This window comes from Opisthocomus hoazin, chromosome 1, assembly GCF_030867145.1.
Source record: "Opisthocomus hoazin isolate bOpiHoa1 chromosome 1, bOpiHoa1.hap1, whole genome shotgun sequence".
NCBI classification, from domain to species: domain Eukaryota; kingdom Metazoa; phylum Chordata; class Aves; order Opisthocomiformes; family Opisthocomidae; genus Opisthocomus; species Opisthocomus hoazin.
In genome coordinates this window covers 28968287-28995384 of record NC_134414.1, presented here as the reverse complement: position 1 = coordinate 28995384, position 27098 = coordinate 28968287, and the positions used below count along the sequence as shown (strand labels likewise).

Below are 27098 nucleotides of genomic sequence, written 5' to 3'. Positions count from 1 at the left end.
CTGGCCTCGACTTGGAGCTTAAGCCAAGCTACGAATTGCCATTAACAAAACCTGGTTTGGACTCAGACACTCATTACTTTTCCATCTAGAAGTGACCACCTCACGTGGTGCCTGCTGGCTAAAGACAGCTTTTTCAACTGCTGCTCAGGCAGACCTTCAAATGGAGCAAGAGGCTTTTTTACAATGAAATTGCCTCTCAGAAGGGATGACAACTATAGTCTAGCTGTGCTTTTCCTGCTATTAAGAGAGAGGCTTAACCAGTTCAGTTCCGTGCTTAGAGGAGGAATTTTCCAACATCACAAAGGTAAATAAATAACATGTTTTTATGACAGATTCCTACCAAGGCTGCAGAGGCCTTATTGACTGAAGAGATAATGGAGCACTTGGTGCATCTGACAGAAAGGTGCAGATGGTTTTCCATATGGAGACAAGCAGATAGCAAGAACAGGGAGTGTGTCGCTGCAAGGTACAGGGGCGGCTGCCTTTTCAGCTGGCTGCAGACTGGGCACTTCACACCTGTGAGTTCACTGCTATGTGGAAGAATCAGTTCAGCCTTCTGTTCAATTAAAAAAAAAGAAAAATTAGGTGGAGTTTCACCCGTTACGCTAGTTTCATTTACAGGCTGCAATGCTGGGAGATTTGATGGATCTGTTACATGAAAGGAGAATGGGTGATATGTGTATAATCACGGGGAACAGCCTCCTGCTTTGGGCACTGAAAGCTATGAAAGAGAAAAATAATGAGCTGGGAGTTGCATCCAAGTATGACATTAGTGGTACCACTTTCAGTTAGCTCGGCAGATCCGAAGCAGGGAGATGAAAAATATGAGGAACACAACACAGCAAGGTATTTTGGCCCCATCCTTCAGGCAGAAAGACCCTCTCCTGGTCACGGCTGAATAAGCACCATCATTCTGCCACTCCGAGCTGCTATAGCCTCAGTGTCCTCTGTTTCCCACTTGTGGGTACAGTTGTCCACGTGTGCCTTGTTGAGCCCCACCAGCATCGGGAGATGCTTTCAGGCATGTTCCAGTGTGCTGGACTGCATGTATCCTTGCAGCACATATCCTGCTTGTGCCAGAGACTGCTCCTGAGCTCAATCCCTGCAAGACAGGTGGACCTGGTTTGGGATTGGGCACCAGGTTGTCCTCAGCAAGCAAAATGAGATATTCCCCGTGATTTTTATTGATGAGGTCTGGATTTTACGCCCTGTGTAAGATGGCGCTGATGTTTAAGAATGACATATTGTCATCCTGAAAAGTGGAACTTATTTGAAGGGGAAAAAAATGCATAATTCTGAAATAAAATTTAATTTATTTCTCACAGGTGCTGTTTCAGAAGATGTGTAAGGAAGAAGCAGGTAAGACACTGCATTACTTCTTGAAAGGTTCTTGGTGGCTTGTGTAGACATGTATGTGTTGATGGAGCACCCATGGGAATCTCTCCTGTTCTGAGTTTCGGTTATTTTGTGCAGTTGCTGCAATCACTTCCATGCTGTTGTTCATGACATAGTGGTGTAGGACTTGCGTGGTTCTTAGGAAATCTGATAATTCAGCAACTTTTGACTTACAGCTTGCAAGGTGAGTTTTGAAATAACAGGGGCAAATCAAGTGTTTGTAATTGGTGTCAGAGTGGGACTGAAGGGCTTGCCGAGGCACTGGCGGGCGTAGGGTGAGCCGAGGTGAAATGTACCTGAGTCCGTTTGCTGGCTCAGCGCTTGCACAGCAGCTGAGCCTGGTGAAGAGACTCCTTACATGGGCACATTTTCCAAAAAATGTAGCACCTCACCCTGGGCCTTGTTCCCAGTGGCAGAGTCACGGTGCCCACATCACTCCTTAGCATGAGCTTGCTAGCTGGTTAATGCAGTGGACAATATTAACAGCGTTAGTGAGTTTGACCATTATGGGGAAACTATTTAGTTACAGCTGACGTTCTCTGAGGCACCAAGATCAGAGCAGTAAGCGGAGTTGAAGACGTGGATACTCTGAATCCCACGTACATTAGTGCGCCAGGAGCTAAGAAAAGATTTGGATAAACAGATATGCACACAGAGATCCTGATTCAGCAAGGTACTTAACACGCAATTAAACGTGCATTTGACAAAACCAATTCATTGCAACGAGGAGTAAACAACTGCTTTGATGATTTGCTTAATTGAGGGTAAATGTCCTTATTAAATTGTAATGAAGCACAATTAAGAAATATAGAGAAAAGAAACTGCTTCCCAGAATAGGGTTTACTGGAATTGAATAACAGCCCCACAGTTTTGCAAAAAGAAGTGTCCCCAAAGTCTAAGTGAATCCTCATTCCCACAAAAGCCTTCACCAGCTAGAAATATTTCAGTCATAAAACAACTGACCTCTGGAGTCACCCATTTCCGACTGGTTTTTCTGTTTTGTTAGCCAATATGTATGCAGTGTGTGTCAATTAAAATGAAAGCAGTTGGACATCATTGTTGTAATTATCCCTCTGTCCCTGGATGACTTTGCATCATTTTTGGCCTGAAGGACTAGTTTAAGCCTGTTTGCTAACTCAGTGATTTCTTCTTGCTCAGAGTAGCATCTGGCTCTGCTCTGAAATGCATCCCCTGTTCTTTCCAAGGGCCACCTTAACTCTGTTAGATGAATGAAGCCGTTTGCAGCCAATGTCACTGATGCAGTGGCTCTGCTGGCAAACGTGCTGACCTAGCAAAATGCCAGCAGCCCTGGCCTAGAAAATTCAGTTCTGCGTAGGCAATTTCACCCTCATGTACTTAACGTCAGGTCAACAAAATGTGAAGGCTGTTGAGCATAGTGTAAGTATTTTCATTCAAGTGCTGTGCACATTAACTTTTTCTGCTTTATGAGTTTTATGTGTATTTATTCCATGATGGTATTTGCCAATGAAACATATGCCTGTGCTTTTCCAAAGCTAAACAAATCCCATCAATTTCTGAGATTGATTTAGCCATTGTTTTTATTGCTTTCATTGCTTGGATCACAACCTCTCCATGACACTGAAGGCTTGCTTTATAAAGAAAAGGAAAACACAACAATGGCACATACATTTTAAATAAATCTGACGGTTTTAGCAATGCTCCCATTTTTTTACTATGATTAATTTTTGAATTGTGTTACTTTTATGATAACATTAATTCGGTCACCATAAGAGATGAAGCTTAGTACCCGTCTTTACAGTAGAACCTGATGGTTGAAAATTTGATAACTGCAGACATGAAAGAAGAATGACAGGTCATTTTCTGACACAGTTTTGTTACTGAGGTGGAACTTTAATCATGGAAATCTAGGATATGGTACAGCTAGTAATAAATTTATCATGAAAATGCTTCTGGCAGAAAACACTAATTTCTTCAAACTGAACCATTTTACAGGAAAAGGTTAGCATCCATTAATTTCTATTTCAAATCTTCTCTATAAAATAGGTGTGCATGTCTTGACATGCGATGATATAACAGTTCTCAAATTGAGAAGTTTTGATTTCTATTTGGCTTTGAAGCTTTTGGCTTTGAAATGACCCTGGATTAGGCTGAAACAGAGCTCCACAAGACTTGGAAATGAATATATTTATATAATTGCACACTACTAAGTAAATACAATATTATTAGAAGTTAGACCTAGGTTGCAAACATGGTGTCACCCACACCCTTTAAGATGCAGTTAGCGAAGTGCCGGGGACAGTTGCAAGGGAGAAGGAACGCTTTGGAGTGGAACAGCTGGTTTTCCTGTGGACAGGCTTACTGTTAGTCTGTAGGTTAGTAAGTTATCTGTTTGCTTTCTGTAGAAGCAGTAGACAGGAAGATGATTCACACTTGCACTGCTTGTACATGATGGCATGAATAAGTTTTATGAATATGTAAAAAACAGCCTCTTCTGTGGCTTTACCAAGATCTGTGAAAATACCAGCTTCATCCACTGAGCACTACTTTCTTTCAGAATGAACATGTCTGTCCTGGTGGTAACTGTGATTCCAACCATTAAACCACATTCCTGCTGTCATTAATAGATGAAGTCATTATTAGGACTGCCCCAGTCCCATTGCCATGCAATAGACCACTCTGTTCAAGTCATCATTGTCAATGCTTTTCTTCTCATATTGTCAGGTACATAATGCCAAACCCAATCTGCACCACCTATCTCTATTCTGGACTTGTAGCCCAGGACGTCCTAATGGCTTGTTGTGGTACTGCAGAGAACGTCTTGGTTATCTGCTCCTCTTGCCATCAGGTTGCTGCTGGGTGTTTAGATAGTCTGTGGTAGTCACTATTAAAACCTGGCTGACCGACGCTATGCATCCTTACTATCTCCTAGTATATCTCTTAGTAAAAATTATTCTGTTCAGTTTGGGCATTGTAGCTGCCTGATGTATTTTAAAGTTATCACCACATAGCTCAAGATGACTAACACAGAGCATACTTCATCACGGGTAAGGAAAATGAGCTTTTATGTTGCTGACAAAAATCCGAAGTCAGATTAAAAGCTGACACATCCTCTACTTCAGTGATATGTATGAAACACTAAATATAGCACTGTGCTTGTGTATTTGCTGATGCATGGTAATGCAGTCTGTAGCAGAACAGCAACGGGCTGGCAAGGAAGATGGTGCACTGCAGTAATACAATAAAATCCTCATGTGACCTTGGCCATTTCAGAAGTACTCCATGGATAATTGTGTATGCTTGACTGGTACGTTACAAAATTCACATAGAGGCAGTTGTGATGCCAGGGCTTTAACAAATAGCCTGATCCTGCAATATTTGTCCAGGCACAATGCTGATTGACTTCAAGGAGAGATCTCTGTAGCTTAAGAAACCAGAACTGTGCTGTACAGCAGCTGTATATGAACAACTGCCACCGCAGGGCCTGATTCTGGGAACTGAGAGGGAACTGCAATTCCATCTGGCCCTTGTTAGAAGCTGCAGGTGCTTGATTCATCAGAACATCAAATTCATATACAGTGGTTCCCACTGACTACATATTTTTGTGTTTCCTTGGTCATATCATGTTTTATGCTCATTTTTATATTTAATGAGGAGTTACGGGTTGATTGCGCTGTGAACAGGGAAATGAATGTGCCTCACAGAACCATAACCTGTTCTGGGATTTTCCTCTTGCTCATGGGGAGATGGAGAAGGTGATTGCTTTCAGCCTTTCACTTGCCTTGGATGCCTGGCAAGTGTGCTGGCAATGGAGCTGAAGCTGTGTCCATGAGCTGTCTTGTCCCATTCTCTGCAGGGGAGAGCAGCAGACGGGTTGGACGTTCTGCAGTCCCTCCTGAGACCTAGGTAGTACTCATGTCTCATGCTGGCATTACTCCAGCTACAAGTGTTTACCCAAGATGAGAACTTGACCTTAAATAACTGGGGATAATAAAACATCCTCATCCAATGATGCCGTGCATTTACTAGAAAGCAGAGTGGGGTCACTGACATATTTCCAACATGAAGTGGAGATGCTTACTTTGGACTGAAAAATGAACAGGCTGTTCAGTGATATAGTGAAAGTAAACTAGTGAATAAACCTAGCTGTTTGGTGGCCTTGGCCTGTTAACTAGTTAAATTCTGTGTTGCTCAGATTAGAAGTGGGTAGACTTGGTGCTTCTCCTGCAGTCAGTGCATCAGAGGGTCCTTTCATTTGGCTCCTGTTCTGTGCGATGCCAGTTTGGTTCCCAAAATTAGGCAGTGAGATTGCCTCTTCCTGCCTGTATGTTCCTTTTGTAATCAGCAGTGACAGAACAAATCCCTTCTTTGTTCTTCTGAAAAGGCAAATCTTTGCTACTCAGCTCCTGCTGATGTACTGGAGCAGCTGAGGGCAAACTGGGATCCTCAGCTCTCAAAAGCAAGAGGAAAATGAGAACCCTTACTATATTTACCTCAGGATATTGCAGTTTCTAAGAAAAAAAAAAGGACACGTGTAGATTAAAAACATATATGTTTACTGTTTTAGTATGTAAATTATAGACAAAAGCTGGATCAATTAAGGACTACTCTGAATTTTATATAACAAACTTCTCCACCAATAAAGCAGTAATGCAGACGCTTTATACACATGCTAATAATCAATGTCATTCTAAATATCTTCCTCCATTTCCCTGCTCCATAGTTCTTTCTGTAACTTTGATTTTCAGTCAACAGAAAAATATTAAAAAGACTAGAACTGTACAAAATATAGGTGGTTTCAGAATGAAAATATTATAAACATTTTTCCTACTTTAACTCATTTTTGTTTACAGTTTGGACTACTAAAGAGAGTTAAACACTGAACAGCTGATAGATGAGCTTGGGTTTGTAACTGCTCTTGAGACTTAAAAAGATCTGACAGGAACCTTGCTGTAAATGGTGATCTAATGCAAATTGATAAATTGCTCTAAGGTTTTGCCTCTGTTGGAATTAGGGGAGGTTGGTTTCCAGCAGATAAGGTCAGACAGAGAGCCATAGGATTTTTAAGTCATTTTCTTCTATAACTGAACAAATGTCTGACAAAGGTTGTGGACAAACAGCCGTATTCAGCTCCATTGCATCTAAGCGACCAACTTCCTTTAAACTGGGCTTTTCCAAGAGTCAGGGAAGAGGATGCATTTTGGCATTTAATGTTTATTCCAAAAGTAACAAACACCTGGAAGATTTTCACTGAATAATAAAAAATCTAGTATACCTGTTTTCTATTTCAATTAGACCTTTTTCTCAGACCTCTCTGATAGCCACAATGCAAGGTATGTCCTTGTGTTTCATTTACCGGGCAAGGTATGACTTTGAAAATTTGAAGGTTAGTTATTTTAAAGAATGCAAGCAACGAAATAAATCCTTAGTGTTTTATAATGCTAATTAAGCATTACAGCTCTGAGAGAAACAGACACACATGGAAGAATGAGCTATATAGCAGGAGGCTTTGTTTTCACAGAAAGCATTTCTAATGGGTAGCAGTTCCAGCAATTTTAGTGTTCCCCATTAGAAAACATTTCCCTCAAGTAACAATTCTCTAGGTTCATTTTTTTTGCTATTTAACTATTTAGGATCAATTCCTAAGGAGTAACTTGTGAGGTTTGATGCTGTTTTGGGGTGGCACATAGCTCCTCTCTGAAAGGCTCGGGACACAAGATGGATTCCGCGCTGTTTCTTTGTTTGCAAGTCAGGCAGGCAAACCCAGAGGAATGTTTCTGGCTGGAACATATGCTTAATGTAAGCTGTTTGGGGCAATAAAGCTATCAAATGAAGCAGCCAGCTTCTGACCTTTTGCAGCACAGGACCTTTTGTGGGACCATAGTCAGACCATGCTGCTGTTTCATGCTATGGAACAGCCTGCCATGGTGCAACCTCTGCTCAGAGGAGATGGCCACGGCACAAAAAGACACAGCGTCTGTGGAACTGTGGCTGGCTGTGGGCAAAGATACTAGTTTCCACTTCCATGAGCAAGAGAGATGAAACCCTGTAATGTTCCTGGTGTGAGGACTGAACGTAGGTTCTCTAGGTGTGAGCCTCAACGCCCTGCAGTTGAGTAATATCCACGTTAACCTGAAGGAAGTAATCACTGCATAAGCCTCTCCCTAAATATAATGGCACCACTAGAGGAGGACAAAGAGCTGTGTAGTGTTAACGTCAGTTACGGAGGCACCTTCCTGAGAAACAGGAGAGTTGCTTTAGCAAGCTTTTCAACTGAAAACCATCCAGTCTCTGCCCTTCCTGTTCTCTGTATTAGATTCCATCCAGGCCAACAAGTCGCTGTGACAGAAATGCACATGGAGGTGCTGGTACTTATTGAGCGTTTAGCACAAGGCAAAAACAAATTAGTAATTTCCACCATGCTGTCAAGCCACAGCTGAAGTGAAGCAATAGGAGGAGGCTGGAGCTGCATCCGAACCGAGAAGACATGCCAAAACCATCCCATGTATAATTCCATTGCATATAATGGCATTTGTCAGTTGTGATTTTGGCTCTGTGTCTTTATGAAGGCAGACCAATAAGAAAAGCAAGTTCAAGAAAACAGAAGGCCAAAAGGTTGCTTTACATGTGGGTATTATTAAGTGGCTCTAAAACTGCTATTCCAGCCTTGGTGAAGTGTTGGCTTTTGACATGGGATCTGAGAAGGTAGTGGCTTTAGGCTTGTATTTGAAATTTGTTTATATTAGGTACATACCTACCCTGGAATATTCATGGTTCCCAAAGACTCTGTTATGTAAGGCTAATATGTATGTCAGGACAATTTGTTTTAAAGCAAAAGGACACATTCTTCCCTGGTGTAACTCTTGTGGAGACTAATGGGTTTACATCAGAGTTGACTTAAGCACCAATTCAATGACAATTTGAAATTAAGCAGCATGATTAAACAGTGAAGAAGTTGCCCAGCACGCTGTGCACGGCATAGGTCTGCCTGGTGGTTGCCATGAAGGTGTTTATTATTAGCTGCAAATTTATAAATAGGAAGGACAGACTGCGACGTGTGCAGTGTTTGAAATTTGGTTTGGATGACTTCTATGTGGAAATATAAAAGGAAATGCTGAATTTATTTTTAAGCAAACTTGATGAAAAATTAGTTTATTCCACAAACTACAGCTGATAATATTTTTTTTAGTTACTTCAACAATTACAGTTGTCATTGTATGCTGCCTACTAATAACTTTCATTTTCAGAATTCTTAGCTTACCAGAGGTGTAAGGATTTCTCCTTACATTAAATTCAGTCCTTACTGCAATACATGTTTATATGTGATATGTAATTAACACTAACATAACACTTGTTAGTAAGAAAAATTTGCTTTTACACTTGCTTTTAGAAGTCAGGAAAATGCCCATCAAAGAAGTTATTAGATTGGTTGAATGATTTTCAAACCCAAAACTATAAATTTCTTTTAAAATTGCCTTAATTCTGAGAAGAAAACTGAAAATAGCGTAGAATCTTTCAGGTGTATCCTGTAGAATATTAAGGATTCCTCCCTTGTAAAATCTAATTCTGCACTGATTGCAGTTATTGGCAACTTGGTGGGGGTAGAATTAGTCTCTTAATGATGCATTTATGGCTGTATAGAAGATTATTTTTATCTGTAAAGAAAAAAGAACACCTTCCACTTTTCACAGCATTTCAGAATTAAACAACTCCTCTCAGTAGCTGAGGAAATGGGAAGCTTGGGAACATTGTATTTCATAAAATATATGTAGTTCTTTTAGCAAAGTCTTTAAACAACAACTTACTTGGATTCGTAGTTAAGTCATTTATTATTTTTAAACTGTTTGTCCTGAGGTAGGGACAATGGGCCTCAAGCCCAGAGTAGTGTCGTTTTGAGCACTGTACGGGCACAATGGGAGTCCTTCCTGCACAAACCTTGCAGCCTTGTATTATCGTCAGTCTTCTTTCTACAAAAAGGTGAGTGTTAAAACATTTACATTTGTTTCTAATTCATCATTCAAATCATTCTTCATGAGCTTATTTTCATACATGTTGGTCCATGAACTGACTGGTGTCCAGGTTATGGTCCCCACCCTGTGGGCTGCTCTTTGCTGTGCCCTTGGTCCACGCAGAGCTGTGTCTGCCCATGCATGCCAGGGCACTCACCTGAGCGGTTAGCATTGCCTCAGCCAGCAGCAGGTCAAGGCTTCCTGGTACAGACAATTCAGAGAACCAGGGGCTAAGGCCCAGGGTGTTGGTGGTCCACTCTTGCCAAAGACAGAAGGTTCTGGGGTGCAGAAATAGGAGGGAGTAACTCAGAACTGTTTCTGCTGTGCCTGCTTCCCAAAGCAGTGGGGAGGTAATAAGGATAGGAATAATTGCAACATGCCACAGCTAACTGGTCTTCCTTACAGACTTTCCCAGCAGTAGTTGTCTTACTATCCAGGCCAGGCCGCCGTCAAGAGAAGCCACTAGTTTGGATTTGCAGGGTCTTTCAGCAGGCAAAGTGCGGACAAGGGCATAGAAACTCTGGCATCACTAGCAGACTGCTGATGTTGCATCTGTTTGTTTTATAAATATGTAGCACTTGTAGTTAGGCCTGCTTTTCACACTTTCTTTTCTTGTCAGCTCACCAACACATTGTCGAAATCTTCAATTTACAGCTCTCTGAACTCTTGTTTGCTAACAAAAACCTAAGATCAGTTTCCAAAGTTAAACTAAAACTTCTCTTCATATTTTTTCGTCTGTTTATCAGACAGACAGTACTGATGCTGTATGTTCAATGGCTGGGTAATGTATTGGAGAACTCAAAATATTCAGTAACATAATTTAAAGTACACCTTTTAATTTATTACTTCTGTTGCTGTGCTCCTCTTTTATGGTCCCATAGCCTTGGAATTTTTTAAGCATAACAGTAACCATATAGGCATGATATCCAGAGCATTAAGCTACATGTAGGTAAGTAACTGAGTGTACACAGAAATATGTGAGAGTGCCTCTAACTTGCTGTGATGTATATATGGAACATTGATGTAAGTCTTGTATGTTGTGCTTCTTTAGGTCTTCATAGATCCTGTGTCTTATGATCACTGGGGAGGAAATACCTTTAATCATCAAGTGTTCATTTGCAGTGGCTACACTTTATTCTTACACAACACAGTTTGGATGGACACACAGAATTCCTTTCCAGTGGTTTTGTTCCCTTGGGTTTGATCCTGCTTTTACCGAAGTCTGTGGCAAACTGTGCTTGGCAATGTCAACAGAGGCCAAGTGGAATGATGAAGTACTGGAGTTCTGCTGCACAGGGCTGCGGGGTGGTCGAATATGCATTGCTGTCATTTGGAAACCACAGAGCCACCTCTGTCTACAGTGCTAGGCTTCTTTCATCATTACCCTTTTAGATGTTACAGAAAATCAGCTCCTGGTTTTTGGCAGGAAACACTCCCCCGCAACCACTTTAGACTCCTTCTCTTTGCCTTCTCTCCTGTGAGCCAATACTTTGTCAAGAAAGCACATTTGTTTGGGCCAGGAACAGAGACCGCTGATATTCAGCTAGTTATTTTGATTGCCTGGCTGGTAGGGGTTGGGGGAACAGATAAAGTCAAGATTTCCTCTGCATTCCAGATCTGTTTTCCTCCTACGTTTAGCAGGCAGCGAGTGTGACTTTTCCCACTTGGCTTTTCCCACAGTCAGTAAGACTTATCTGACAACGGAGTTAGTGTCAACTGTCCAAAACTAACTAGGAGATATCTTCCTTTCACCACTCCTGTGCCGTTATTGCTTATCAATGTCACTCTCCAGCTTAAATGACTGGTTAATTTACAGACATACTGAGACAACTTCACTTCTGTTGGAGCTCCATTGAGTTCAGTGGAGTTACACTGGGAACAAGTTTGGCCGTAGGTGTCTGAAAAGCACAAGTGGTAGGAATGTGATACTAACAGAAGCAAGAGCTGTGCAATGGTCAAAACAAGAAGAAAGCCCTGAGCTTTGGCAGGATTCCCATTTCAGTTTTCTGGAGTGTGATCCAACAAGGTGTTCATGTTTTACAGCTGGTGCTACAAAACAAAAGTTGTTATTCAGCAGCAAAACAATTCCACTGTCTCCACATCAAAAGGTAGCCTGTGTTAAAAAAGAACAAAAGGAGAAATAAGTCATAGGATTTCAGAACACAGATCCTACTGAGAATCATGAGGGACTGTACTTTTAAATCGATTGGAGACTTTAAAAAAGATTAGAGTGGAACTGAAACATGCTCAACCAAAGATTTTCAAATGAGCCTACAATGGTTAAATACTGAAATCCTATTAAAATTCCACAGAAACAGGAAACATGAGATGGAATTGATATGTCCAGCTTTACCTATAGTCTGAGAAAGCTTTCTAAGCACCTCTTCTATCAAGGGGGGGAGAGGCATTTTCAGTGTAACATCTTCAGCTGGATCAAGTCCTCCACGGATCTGCCGTAGCACCTCTTCTAGGCAGCTGGTATTGTGTGGAAGGAGTCACCCTCGGAGATATCCCTCTCCCTCCCAGCTTCCCACCTCTGTCAGTTCTCTTTTAACGACGGGTGCCTAACATTCAAGAAATGGGAATCTTACACCTATTGCTTTTGAAATTATATTAGCATTTCTGATTTACAGAATAAGGTAAAATGAATGAAGTGTAGACCCAAGCATTTTAAAGCTATTTTAACTCAGTTAATTCAGTTAACCTGGACTAGCAGTGCAAACAGCCAACAGTGTATCCAGAGCACTTTGTTCATTGCTCTGCACACTTCTCTACACCATACACATACCCTACCTGCTGTTTTTGTCTCGTATAGTCTTCTGGACTCCCCTATCTCTGTTCATTTTCTGTCCAGTTCCTTCTTTGCAAAATTCAGTTTTGGTTTTCCTCCTTACCATTTCCATTCATTATTCAGTTTCCTCTTAAAGGCACTGCTGCTTTACAGTCTGGTTACTCTTCTGCTTGTGATGGCTTACAGTGGTCTTCCTTCCTTCCTTCTTTTCCTTCTGCCTCTCCTGTTGCCTCCACCCCATACCTCTGTGTTCTCCAGAGCTTCTTAGTCCGCTTTGGTTCTCAAGGAAGTGGACAAACGGCTCTGCAAGCTCTCTAAAGCCAGGCAGAATACTCCCTCTCTACCCTTGCAATAAAAACAATTTCTTGCTTTTCCTTCTGCTGGTTAATTGACCTATCATGATCTATCATGACGTCACCTATGGGTTATGTATCTTTAGCTAATCTCCTTCTGGGCAGTAAGAAGCAAGGTTTAAAAACTGAAGACCAGATGCTGAACTTCCAGATTCCTGTTTATGCCTTTAAATAAATCACCTGATTTTCAGAAAGGATTTCAGAAGTGGCTGATGAGTGGTAACCACTTCTGAAAATCGGACAGTGACTTAGGGTGTAAGACTTAGGGACACAGTTTTTAAAATAATGATTTTTTTGTGCCTGGGCAGAGTATTTCCAGACTTAATGCCCGGATGTGAGTGCATTCTGGAGTCCTTTCTGCAAATAAGAGATGAAGCACTGTCAGAAATAGAGCTAAAAGTGGAAGTGTTGGAATACACTCATCAGGTTCCGCTGTCCCAGACAGCTAGAATGTTACCCATATTTAAAGATGAAAAGAAGTCATTGTGGGCAGTGAAAATAATTATAGCTTCCCATATTAATTATCATATATGTTTCTGAAAAAAACAAAGTAGGCTATAATAAGCTCAGATGAGAATACAGATGTAGTATCCAATAGGGCCTTGTAAAACAAAAGAGAAACAGCTTTTGCACAGGAAAACGGGAAAAGATAAAACTTATCTAGGTTTTCCAAACTAATATTGCAGAGATCTTCAAAACGGAGAGGAAATAACGTGGGAAATCCATGTGGGAAGGAAATTTTGGTCATAGAACATAAACTTTATGAAAAATACAAAGACACCCAATTTAAACTTGTCAGTTTTTGGAACTGGCTTGTCAGTTTTTGGAGGCTAATAATAGGTTACCTAAAAGATTTTTCTAGGACAAGTATCATTTAAAGCTTCATTATCTTGACAAGTGAGTGAACAGATGGCAAAATCTGTAGCAAACTCAAGATTTCCTAGGGTACTAAAGATTAGAAAGATTTCTGAGAACCAAATTCAAATCACCAAAGCGAGGTGATTTGACAACCTCAAAGCAGATGGGATTTCAATTTACCTAAGTGTGAGGTAATGCTCAGGAATGATCTGAAGCGTTCACTGATACTGCATACTTAATGAAGTGTTACCAGTTTGGAAAAATACCTAGGCAACATTATAGATAGCTTAATTAAAACAGCTCAGTGAAAACAGCTGTTCAATTTGCAGCGCTAGTCGTGAAAGCAAATAAAATGCTAATTTATATGAACCATAAAGAACAGCATTCCTATTATTATAATGTCATCATATAAATTCAGGAACTATATCACAGTGACGACCAGCATTGTCAACATCACAAAACTATCTACAAAAATAAACATTCAGAGAAGTCAGTGGAGGATGATATCCAGGGAAGATGCAATCATTTTACTTAACTAATGAACAATGTTGCGGCGCTGAATTCCTACTCGCCTTTAAGTCATAGGAACATCCGATGAACGTAAGATACAGAATATGTGGCACCCTCATGTGCTGGAACCTGTTTCCCCGATTAATGAGGATCATCAAATCAGCAAGAAACTGAGGGCTTTGTGCTCACATATTCTTAAGAAGCATGATGGGAGTGAGCACAGAAAGGGAAACACCCACACTGGATTAAATTTTTCAGTGAAGTGTATGGGGATTTTTACAATTAGTTCAGCAAGTCAAGAATTTCAACGTTAATGTGAGATTGTCAATAGTGTTTGGTCTAAGTTGTGGGGTTCTTTTAAAAGAATGATTAGAGCAATTCTTGTAGGAAGGGAGGCTGTCCCTGGTGATTACTGAGAAGATCTTGAGTTTCATCAATTCTGCATTAAAAGACTAATTTATACCTGTATGAAGTAGAGTAAGAGCCTAGTGTTACTTTCTAGTGGTACATACAACCCACTCTGCATTTATCCTGCCCAGCTATAAAAGATGAGCTACGGGACAGGATGGAGGAGGATAAATCCAAATCTATTTAAGTCCTAAAGGAGTATACTGTTTTCCAGATGAAAAGGTATTCTTTATGACTTAACTGACATCAATTAATTACTTTAGATCACTGTAAAACCATTTCAGAAGAGAAATTGGGAATAGCCTCCAATTTGAGGCATAATAAAACTAGGTTTTGGACTTCTTATGCTTTTTTTCCCATTTAGCGGTGACATTCACTAGAATATTTTAAGGCCTGAACTCTCAAACTGTGTAGCTGATAATTTTGATCAAATTAACATCAAGGATTACTCAGTCTAAATATTCTCTGTCAGGTAAATTAACTGATCTTCTATCTCAAAAACTAACACTGCATAAGATCCTGCTGAGTTATAATCCCTTTAGTACCTACTCTCCAAGCAAATTACATGGGTTTTTGTAATGTAAATGATTCAGAAAATTTCCCTGAAATGTAGAACATTCTCAGGTAATTACTACTGAGCAGATCTATGTTAGCACAAAATGACAAAAAGCTGCTGAAGTGAGTCTGCATGGCAGTAGTGTAAGTAAACAATATCAGCAGCAGCTGTATCCACAGCACTGTAAAGGTGTTCGGACATCATCCATATGAACTAACTTCACTAGAAACCATTGCAACACTGAACACAAACTTTGGAACCAGCAATACATACAAGCAAAATAATGACTTTTTCTTGCCTTCTCAAACATTCCTGAATGCCTATCTCCTTTATTTGCATGGCACTTAATTAAAATCAAAGGGAATTGTGTATGTGGAGTCTCAAAAAAGTGTCTGTTAATAATACGAGGGGGAGTTGGGCCAGCTAGAATACAGTGCTCCAAGGGACTATCAGGGGGAGGTGAAGCCTGCTGTGTTCTTTCTGGAATCAACTTTTCAAGTAATGCTAAATGAAAAAGATAGAGAGCGGAGCCTGTGACCTCTGTCATCATTCTGGTCAGATCGTTGTACACAGCAGCAGGTGATGGGGAAAAACCTCCCCAAGCTCTCTCTGACTTCGGTACGCTGGGCCAGCTACAGAGCAGTCCCAACTATTGCTTTCTTGGGGTTTAAGTTGCTTTACCAAGTATTGCTTTCAATCCCAAAAGACAAAAGAAAAATATCTTAATATTTTCTTTCTTTCTCCCAAGGTGTTTGATGTTACTATTTATATCATAGTGATTTAATGTCATGATTAAAATTCAGTTCTGTGAAAAGCAAATGGGTGCATAGCATAGATTTTTTGCCTCTTGCATCCAGAATTTGGAGTCTGTTTGAAACACCACAAGAAGTTATGCTTTTCATCGTGGACTATTTCATTTCTCCCATTCAAATTCCTTTATATAGACTATAATTATACAGCAGCATTTAAGTGCTCTCATAAAGTCTACTGCCTACTATGCAGTGACACTTTATAGCTTACCTTCCTGTGCATAGATGTAGTATCATCCGTATAACAATATAAGAGCTTTTTCTCCAGGATACTGAATCTTGAATGAAATTATGCCATCATGTGACCTCCTCAACATACATGCAAATGGCAGGAAGAGCATAAGCAAAACTGAAGTCAAGAAGCTACAAATTTAATGTCACACGTATTTTTTTGGACTTGCAGTTCACCACTATGCTTTTGCCTACGTGATTATACGAAGCCATTCGTGAAGCAATATTGGACTTCTTTTTATAACCTTTTCCTGCAAAGCGCTCTGTAATGGTTCCAAGGGCAGTGCTACAGGGCTGTTCATGTTTCAACCAAAAAAAGTAAAACTCTCAGTGACTCACAGTAAACCGTTCTCTGCGCAGCTCTAAAAACTGAAACTGCAGTTGTTACTGCTGACTTGTTAATATAACACAGACATCGACATTTCCTAGTTACTGTAAACATTGAAATGCTTTTGGAGTAAATGGAATACAGGTGCTGCCTGACGCTACCAAAATGTTCTCACAGAAACAGAGACATTTTTGGATAGAAAGAGCTGCAGATCCACCTAGTCCAGCCCGTTCTTCACAGCGTGAATATCCTGCTTCTCAGTGGGAATACCCAGATATGTTAAATGTCAAGAAACAAGCATTCTTCCTAAGATTAAGCTCCTTTATACAAGCAGGAATGGCTGTACCACTTAGCCTTCTGGAACACAGAGTTCTGTAATGCCAAAGCTGGGTGATGGAGTGGGCTTAGGCAGGCTCTGAGCCGGCTGGGAATCCTTCCCAACGGGGCTGTGGGAAATGATGCTTACAATCGAATTGCCACCAGCCTTCACTTCGAATGAGACTCAGACAATGCTGCAAAGAGCCGATTGGCCCTTCTCTACTGTGGAAGCAAGAAGAAATTTAAAATCAGCCTTAATGGTTCAAGATCCTGTAGAACTGTTTAGGTTAATAGGGGTTGGCTTGGGCCTTGGCCAAACTTTTATTCTGGTCGTCATAATCCGCCCACCTGAAATTCTATCCCCTATTGCAACTGGCCACGACTTTATTTCCTGTCCAAAAATGTTAGGAGCATTGCATTTCAATTCTATTGAATATATAGTTTTAAAATCTGTTAAATAAGTTGAAATAGTACCTGCGTGACCAGTAATGAAGGAAGTTCTGTAAAAATCCGTGGCTGGCAATATATTGTTACTTGGCAATATTCTCCCATCAGTCAGTAGCCTGATTACTAGGAAAGTGTGTATGCACAGGAGTATTTTTGTGTCGGAAGAAAGTTCTTACTCTTATAAGTAAATTGATTTGGGGAACAATTCCATTGCATTGTTGTTCGAACCTGTTGTCAAGATTGATCATGTTTTGCTGTGTGATCCAGGAGAATTATAAAAAAAGAACAAGCTCCCAGGTCTCTGAACCAATATCCAGATACGATGTGTGCTAAATTGTCACTGACTGCTGCAAGGCTTTTTTACACCAATGCTCTAATTATTTCTACTGTGATGGTAATAACAGTTGGAAGTTTGGAAAAAAAAATAATCTTGGTTTAGACAAGGTCCCAATAGAATATTAAGGAAATGAGCACTTTGAGAGCAAAGAAAGATGTAGTTTAGAATAATATATTTTTGTCAAGAAAAAGAAAAGAAGGGGAAAAATCAGACATCAGAAACTGAGATGAGAAGAACAGGGGCAATGTTCTGTACTGAGACATTTCAGGTTTCCACATAACTGCTCACTTTTTCAAGGGCATAAATCACCTCAAAATTTCAAGTTCTGCTCCAGTAAAAAACCACTGTATCTACATACATAAAATGTATTCCACTGTCCAAGTTGCTTAATCATTGAAGAGCTAGCTACTTGTACAGTGACCAGCTTTGCCCAGCCCAAGCTTTCATATCTGCAATGTACCGTATTTTAAAGATGTCCACAGAGCATCTTACGAAAGGAAGTGAAAGTTTATTGGCACTTGGTTTGTTTTGTCAGTTCTTCTCCTCTGCTATGTGAGAAATGTGCAAGGGCTTTTGTGGCTGCAGTTCTTCAGAATTTCAGCTTAAGTATCAGCTTCGTTGTCTACTGTTCAGCAGAAGCACTCTGTTTACTCAGACAGTAATCCATCCAATAATCATTTGTGCCACAGAGACTCCCTGTCCCCTTTTTCACCATTCTCATAGAACAGAGCATCCTCCTACCTGTCACACAGGGCCTTCACCTGGAGCTCATCATTTTCCTGTGACAATTTAGGCTGAATTAAGGAGACGAGATTGGAAAAGTAGAGGAGTTATTAAAAAATAATCTGCAAGAGCTAGATACAAATAGGATGTGAGATGGAGAGAGAGGTCCAAGTTAAGGTTGGCCAGAATGTGAAATCCTGCTCCATGGTAAAATCAGGAAAATGGGAGCTGTGGTCCAGAAAAGCTGACATTTTCTCTAATTTTTATTCTGTAAGAAATCATTTTTTTGTCGGAAGGCATTTCACAGAATCACAGAATCACAGAATCACAGAATAGTAGGGGTTGGAAGGGACCTCTGTGGGTCATCTAGTCCAACCCTCCTGCCGAAGCAGGGTCACCTACAGCAGGCTGCACAGGACCTTGTCCAGGCGGGTCTTGAATATCTCCAGAGAAGGAGACTCCACCACCTCCCTGGGCAGCCTGTTCCAGTGCTCCGTCACCCTCAGAGGGAAGAAGTTCTTCCTCATGTTCAGACGGAACTTCCTGTGCCTCAGTTTGTGCCCATTGCCGCTTGTCCTGTCACTGGGCACCACTGAAAAGAGCTTTTCAGTTTTTCTCAGGTAAAAGTTTGTGATGCTCTAGGAAAAGCTTTTATCCCATGTTTACCACTTGTTCTCACTTACTCTGCCTTGACAGACACAATCTGGTCTACTTCAGTGCATCCCGAGTGCAAATACTCTGGCAGTTTTCTGCTGTCACTATTCATTGCAGCTCATGCTGCCTTTATGTTGCGTCAAGTGGAGGCTACTTGGCTTAAGGCTGAAGGCCCTTCTCCATCTATCACTTGTTCAATATTAAAAGCTTGATTCCTACAGTCTGTCTGTGTAGGATGCCAGCTTTCGTTGTCTGCTTGTTACCTTTTCAAATACGCATTTGCTTGCTTTCTCTAGAAGTGCCCTTCATGCTTGGGAGGTGGTCCTCTGGATAGATAATGTTAACCTCCTCAGATACCCTCTTGCTAACTCGCTTTGCATCAAAGCCTCGAAAAACTAATCTGGTGTGCTCGCACCAGTAGTTACTGGCACTGGCCAGTATTGTTTTGTTGTTCTCTTGCACTCCACCCTTCCTACCCCAACTGGCTCTTCTCTCCACTGGTGTCTTGTTTTATATCTAGTTTACAGAGAGTAAAGAATGTACTTTTACTCCATCCAGTTTCTGGTTCTAAGTATTTGATAATACAGTTTAATAATAATAATAATAATAACAATAATAATAATAACAATAATAAAGTACCATCCTCTGTAGGAACAGAAGAAAAGCTTAATTCCCCCTCATCCCCTCCATGCCAGTTTTAGCAAGGGAGAGGGAGCACCGGCAAACAGCAGATACTTTGTTACTGTAGTCTGTATCTGAGCATACTTAGAGCCTTTTCACAGTGAATGCTGCAAGAAGTCCCATTTATTTCAGCATTAATCACTGTGAACAAAAGTGAAAGAATTTGGCCCCGACTAATGAAAGCCAGCAGTGCTCTGCTGTTGGCAAAGCACGGAGTGATCCTTTCCCAGAGCTTCAGAAAGCTGAAATGGAGAAGGATGAACAGATAGGTGCCAATCGCTTGATAAACTGGGAAAGAGTGAAACTGCTTTATAATTGATCCTCATTAAAGCTACCTTAAAATTATGATAATTTGCATACGTAAATAACAAGCAAGGAGAGAGTACCAGGGAACAAGCTGGAACATTTTGTCCTTGTTCACAATGATTCTTATTTTTCTCTATCCAAAATGTTTGTTTTTTTACTTAGATGTCGAAGAGGACACCTACTTGTATGCCCTTGGTGCTCTTCACATAACTTCAACCACAGAATTAGTGTGCAATTCACTGCAGTCTGCTATTAGGAAAACAGGCAATGGAAAACCTCAAATCTTTTCTTCCCTTCCAGTGGTTACCCAGACTGACAACATCACACTTGGGACATTTAGCCTGTGACAGACAACAAATTCCAGAGCTCTCGGACCCCCAAAGAGATAAAGATCACTGCCAAAGTTATAAATATTACTTGATGTTTTTATATCTAGGCTGCCTGAGCTACTGTTTGAAGCTACAAAAGCACAGCAACACCATTTTGAGTATAATAAACTTCAAGAAGCTTCATTAATTTACAGTCAGTTCCTGAAGAATTAGATGTATTGTAAAATTCAATATTGCACTGATTAGCATCAGACTGCACCAGTGATTCTGCAGTACTAATTGATTTTCTCTTTTGCTTTATTATTGCTTTTTAAGAGTTATCAGTGTAAGGAGCTAGTGTCCACTAAACAGCATGGAGTAACCAAGGACTTACTCTTCTCACATTTTCCTCTTCAAAGACGTATCCTGTTTTGTTCTTCTACAAGCAGATAAATATTGGGATGTGGTTAAGCTAACAAAAAAACCTGACTCACCATAATTAAGGACTAGAGGAAAAAAAGGAAATAAGTTGTACTTTTATGGTCATCTTTCTGTAGTTTACAAATGGCAAACCAAGACGTAGTCTTCTTTTCTCTTTCCTTAGGCCTGATTCTCTTCTTACCAGATGCATGGGAGTTTTTACAGGACTAGAGCAGGCTTCATAATGGAATCCGTAGCAAATCAAAAACACACTGCTAATTAGAGGCCAGATTATTATGTAGTATCAATTAACTTGGTGTTTAATTACCATGGTGATAGCGAGGAACTATAAATTGCTAAATATATAATTAGACCATCAGACTTGTGTGCCACAATGCCATCAGAGCACGGGTGTAATTAGTTTAGATTTTTCCCCCAACATTTCACATGCTTGCAAGTTTTTAAGACAGACAAATACCGCTTTCATTCTCACCGATATTCTGTTATAAATCAGAAAAGACAAATATCATAGTTCAGCTGCTTTTAAGGCAACTGGGAATTTCCTCCTTTCTGTTCGTCTTATACCGTGTTTTTTATTGCAATTATTCTGAATGGAACCCTTTTGGCATGACTAGTATCAAGCAGGAAAACTGCTGTTTCTGTGGAGAGTGTGTTTTCCTTTTCTTTCCCCCAGAAATGTTGTCCGTCATGTTCAGGATGTTTCAAGCTGTAGACAAGAGCACTGAGCAGTTGGCTACTTACGCACTTAACCAACAAAATGAAGTGCATGGAGTGAAACCAGAACTTTACCGTTTAGCCATGCCTTCTAACACCCTCAAAGGAAGTGAACCAGCTTTGACCTATGAATGATACCTTTCTTCAAGCAGGCTGTGTAGAACAGCTCTTATCGCAACTGCTACTACTAGGCGTAATACATCAAAAATACCTGTGTTGGTAACTCGACTTCTGAACGGCTGACTGTGATTAAAGCCATTAAATAGGAGTGGGCCAGTTGCCGCGTGAGGTATTTTCTCATTGCTCGACAGCACTGTTTTCTTCCGGGAGAAAAGTACAGTATCTGATCTTGCTGCTGGGTTTAGTTTTCCGCAATAAAGTACCTGAAATTAGTAAGATTTTTGTCAGTGCCTGCCACAGAGTTTGGTCTGGGCTTGTCAGTTCAGTCTTGCTGCTGGTTATGAAATGCATCCGTATCACTGGAGTCTGTCTTAGTAACCTGCGGTGAGATAACATGATATTAGCAGTTGCTAGTGTCTCATTGCTGATTAGCTGCTTCCAGTAAACCTGGGAGCCTAGGGACATTTTTGATAAAGTAACATCTTCAAAAATGATACTGAAGGGAAGAGAATATCTTTTGTTGTATCACTACATTCTGGCCATCACAGAGAACAACTGAAGAAGGGGAGCTCTCTCTTCCAGACAGGCTGGACACGGTAAGAGGCTGAGTTCAAGTGTGGCTGCCAGAAGAGCACCCCTGATGGTCACAGTACTGGCTGACACGGGGTGGTGGTTGTGGGTAGTGGCAGAGCAGTATGATACAAAACCATCAGAACTGATTTTATGATTTCACCTTCGGACTGTCTGTCGCTGCTGGTCTTTATAGGACAGCTGAGTACATTGTCATAAATTAATTTCTCATCTCTACCTGATTCCTAGCAGACAGGAGCCCATGGCAGAAAACAAATGTCGTAGGTCTTAAGTACCAGTAACGGCTGTGTTGGTAGGGAATTAAACAAAGTGAGGCAGAGGTCAGAGGCAGATTTACAGGGCAGAGGAGCTGATTGTGGGAACGGTAATCCTCTCTTCTCCCATTAACATCGCAGGTGTTTGCTCTGGATCATGGGATGTGGGAGTATTTACATCATTATGCTGTCCCCTTTCCAGATCTTGGATCCATCCATCCCTGGAAAGCATCCCTTTTCTCGTAAGAGTTTATCCAGTCATTTGGAGGACACTGTAGCTGGAATTGCAGGAGGAGGAGTGACATACAACAACTTCACAAGTTCTGGGCAAGCATGTCATCTCCACTATATCACATAGAGTAGTTTAAGGCAAACCCTTTAAAAAGAACCTTTTAAGAACAGGGACAAAGGAAAACAAGTTCACATCAGAGAGTAATCAGTATCAAAACTGAGTGGTAGTGTGGAATATGTCTGTTTGCTTTTAGCTTCTATGGGTATTGCTGACCTTGCAGCTACGATTTTAATGTAAAGAAGACGGGGATATCGATAATGTTTGATGTGACTGCTTTACCAGGGTACTCAGTTGTTTCAGTGTACAGCACTCACCTTCAGGAGCGTCAGCCCCTTCACTGCACATCACGAACGCTCTGCAAAAAGAGTAAGCGATAAGTAATGATTTGTGGCTAAACGAAATGAAGCCCGTGTTGTCCTGCTCAGCTCTCGGACTCTCCGCTGCTGGTTGTCCTGGGAACCATCCGCTCCGCGGGTGTCCGGGACAGGGAAGGGACCACTGTTACAATGGCACTTCCCAGATCGCAGGGGAAGCAGAGACCCAAAACTGGTTTCCCAAACGGGATAAGGGCCTTGATGTTGCTCTCCGGCTCATCCAGGGATGGAGGAGTCGGGATGCCTGTTAGTTTGTAAATGTGTGCAAGAAGTGGCTGCCAGAGTTTAGTTTTGAAACCTTTTAGGAGTGCAAGAGCTTGTTAGAGAAGAGGAGCTGATGCAGGAGGGGTGGAAGGGATGAAGCGGAGGGAGGGAGGTGGGAAACCTGGGTGGAACGCAGAGAAAGTGGGAAAGAAATGGGAGAGGCCGTGTTGCAAAGGACCTTCAGCTCGAGTGGAGAGCTGATAAACAGAGACCTCGGAAAAAAACCCCAGTTTCTTTCGGCAAGTGTTGGCGTGGGCGAAGTCGCAGCTTGGGTGGCTTCCCCAGAAAAAGGCGGCCCGCGGCCTGCTGGGTTTTCTGTCACCTCACGGAGGGTCCCGGCCCTGGGTAGCGGCGGGTGCCGGCCGTGGGCAGCGTGGCTCCCGCGGAGCCGGGCGGCGGGGCGGGGGCGGCGGCAGGCGGGTCTGGGCCGCTGTCCCCGGACCGCGAAGCCGGTGGCCCCGGGGCGCGCTGAGGCGGGTCGATTCCCCAAGGAAGGGTCACGGGCACCAGCGGGGTCACGAAATTTAGGCGGGGGCCCGGCCGGGCCGGAGCGTGGGGGGGGCCGTTTCCCGCCGCCGGCCCCTCACGGGCGGCAGCGGGGGCGACCCCCGGGCCGACGACCCGCCTCGGCCGTGGGGCAGGAGCCGGGCCGGACCCCGGGGCACCTTCCCCGCCCCGCGGGGGGCCGGCGGGAAGGCGGGAGGAGGGCGGCGGGCCGGGGCGCTGAGGAAGGCTGGCGGCGAGGCTGCTGCCCCGGGGGCCGGGGCGGGGGCGGGCGGCGTGCCGGGCGGCGCTCAGGTGCGGGAGCCGCCCGCCCGGAGCGGCGGTGACGCGGGCTGCGGCGCGGCGGGGCTGCCCCGCGGCCCCGTGTGGCCGCCGCCGCCCGTCCCCGGCGAGGGGAGCCGCCGGCGGCGCTGAGCGGGGCTGCCCGGGGCGGCATGCGGAGCCGCCGAGGATGAGCAGCCCGCGCCGCCCGGCCAAGGCGCAGCTCCGGAGGTCGCTGAGCGAGCAGCTGCGGGACTCCACCGCCAAAGCCTGGGACTTGCTGTGGAGGAATGTCCGGGAGCGGCGGCTCGCAGGTCAGTCCCGCCGCGCCGCGGCTGCCGCTACCCGCCCGCGGCCGCCTGAGGGGAGACCCCGGGGAGCTGGAGCCGGCGCGGAGACCGCGGCGCTTCAGCCCGGGCGGGACGGGGCGCTCCCGGCAGCGCCTCAGCTCCCGACCTCAGCGGCGGCGGAGGCAGCGGCCGGGCAGGGCGGGCCGCGGGCAGGAGCCGGGGTGCGGGCGGGTCGGCCCCCGTCGCCAGCCCCGTCGCCTGCCCGGGTCCCGGCGGGGACAGCGGGGACGGTGCCACAGGCGGCCGGGCTCAGGGCTGAGCCTGGAGGGAGCCCCACGTCTGAGGCACCTTCTGAGCATCTCAGAGGTCAAAAGGGTTGACTTCACCTCCGGCAAGCGGGCTCACCGGCTGGGCTGATGAGTTTTCCAAGCCACTTGCAGGTCCGGGTTGGTTCCTCGCAAGGTTTGCCTGTGAGGAGGACCGCAACTCCCAAGGGAAAAAAGGTTCCTTTCATTTCAGGCGGTTTTAGAGCGTTAGGTCACCTCACCGCTCTGCCAGACAGGGCTCCTGCAGCCTGCCCGTCCGCAGGTGGAGACCAGAAGGACGCAGCGCAGGGCGGGTGCTGCGGTGGGTCGGGTGGCGTTGGGAGCACCGCTGTCGCGGCGGCACGGTCGCTATACGCGTGCAAACAGACCGCTGATTTGTGTCTGAGAAATACTTCGTGAATTCAAAGATCTGGAGGGTACATGCAAGTGCGAGGTGAAGTTGTACCGGTAAACAATACGTCGAGATTTATGAGCGGAATCGCGTATAATGAAGACTAATTTGTGAAGACGGATTCCTCCGCCACGTCTGACAGCATCGTTAGGGGCTTGGTGACCTTGCCTAGGGCACTGTGGCATGCTGGTATTGTATATTACAGAGGTAAACAGTGTATGATAAAGGTGTCTAAACTGTGTCTACAGCACGTTAGTTCTTATATACATACAGTAGAATAACAGATAAAAATTGCATGGTAATTTTTGGAAAAATGAATCTAAATTGGGTAGCTTCAATAACGAATAACCAAACCACCTAATTTTGTCGTGTTATGGTTACCTAAAATATTAAGCTGTCTTTACACGTAACCTACTTATTCCTATATTAATAACAGATGCCAGCAGACATTCAGCAAGGATATTGTTGCCTATTTTTTTCTTTTTTGGTCAAAGACAACTATTGCTTGATTGAGCAAAGGACCTGGGCAGGCTGCCATGAAACTGTAGCCAACTTCTTAAAGCAACTGGGTATTAAAATTGATGGAGTCAGACTTTTTATTTAAGGTGGATAGAATACTAATGTCCTGGGTTTATGCACTGCCATAATTTAAGTGCTATTCATAATACACTGGTGAGACATTGATACACATGCCCTTTAATTAAGTGAATTATCTGACATCATAACAAAATGTGTACAAATAACATCTGTTGATTCCAGAGATGTTCTCTTGTTCAGATGCTTTTATGTCTCTGGGATTTTTGTCCTTGTTTTTATATTTATTTGTCCCTCTGGCCCCTGTAGCTGCAATGTGTATTCCTATGCCTCTTCTTCCAGCTCTCGTTAATGTGAAGGCAGGGAATTTAAGCTGACCTAGATGTGTCATTTGTTGCTGGTTGCCAGACCAGCTGCTTCTCCATCGCAAAAGATCCCATCCCAGTCAGGCAGATAGTTGTACAAGTTCCCTTTTTTGCCTCAAAGTTGACAATGTGGTTCAGCCCTGACTGACAGTCAGAGGAGCAGTGTAACTAATAACTAACGTTTAAGAGCAATGACTGGAACAAAATGCCATTTTAACCATCAGTGTGCTGTCATGTTCCTACCATCAAGCCAAATAAAGGCTTGTGATTGAATCATCATTGAGATGACGGCTTTGTAGGCACTTGTGGTGTATTTTACTTTTTTATCTATTTGTTAAGCTTTCAGATACCAGTTGCCCAACATATACTTGTAAAGAAAGTAATCATGACACAGCTTAATTCATAAAAATTATATAATTGTTGGGGTTGGACGAGACGGTGGGAGGTCTCTAGTCCAGCCTCTGGCTCAGAGCAGGATCGGCACTGGGGACCGGGCAGGTTGCTCAGGGCTTTCTTCAGTGCTTCTCGGGAAGAGTTTCTGCCCCGATGTCCATGTGCTGGAGCAGAGGGCGGCAGTACACAGCTGGGCAGCTGGTGTGTGAGCTGCAGCAAGGAGCTGAACCTTGGCTAGAGCAAGGAGAGAGCTGAACCTTGGCTTGGCCACTCGCAAAGAGGCAGACAGCATGGCTGGGTTGCTGTGGAAAGTAAGTGGTGGATAAAAAGGCTGCTACAGTGTGCTCCTTCCCTCCTCCCTTGCCCTTTACAGGGCTGCCCCATCCTGTCTCTTATTCAAGACGCATCTACGGTGCCCAACAGCTCTTAGTCACTCTTTCTGATTCACTGACCGGAGTTTGTCTTTTAAACAATGAGAGTACCCTCTACAGTGCCACAAATGCCAGCCTTAGTTTTTCTGTGCTTTTCGTAATTTTTGCAGAGACAGTTTACACTGTTTGTTTCGAGTGTGCTTGTGGTTTAAGTTGGGATTCACAAACCGATCAGGAAATGAACCAGAATTTTAACTCCCTTTTTAGAGTGGAGACCTATTTGTCTGAAAAGTTATATAAAATACTGTTGGTTTAACATAGTTCTGAACCACCGTGTCATTACTGAAAGCCATTGCTTTAGGATTTTCACTTACTGTATTTAACAGACTCTTTAAAAGTGATGACCCTAAGGTTATTCCGAGATCCCTGCTACAATCACGACCACCTGTTACAGTAAAATACAACTAGTTGTAGTTTTTACATCCATTGTATGTAGGTGAAAAGTGCCACCCCCTATCTGGCATTCTTTCAGTTAGTATATGCCAAAAAAAAAAAAAAATCACAAGGAGTGTATTTGAGCTTTGAAGCTCAGTACTTCAAAGCCAGGAAACA

At 43.1% G+C, this 27098-nt stretch overlaps 1 protein-coding gene across 3 annotated transcripts in view; it reads left to right on the top strand.

Moving 5' to 3' along the window:
- Nucleotides 1-27098, top strand: part of STARD13 (StAR related lipid transfer domain containing 13) — a 267832-nt gene that overhangs the window by 94687 nt on the left and 146047 nt on the right. For 2 of the 3 annotated variants that reach the window (XM_075420301.1, XM_075420308.1), the window contains one exon: nucleotides 1326-1359. In XM_075420301.1, coding sequence (XP_075276416.1) covers nucleotides 1326-1359 — 34 coding nt within the window. Of the gene's footprint in view, nucleotides 1-1325; nucleotides 1360-23948; nucleotides 24131-27098 lie in introns of those variants that run through there. The other variant, XM_075420324.1, reaches the window with a different exon arrangement.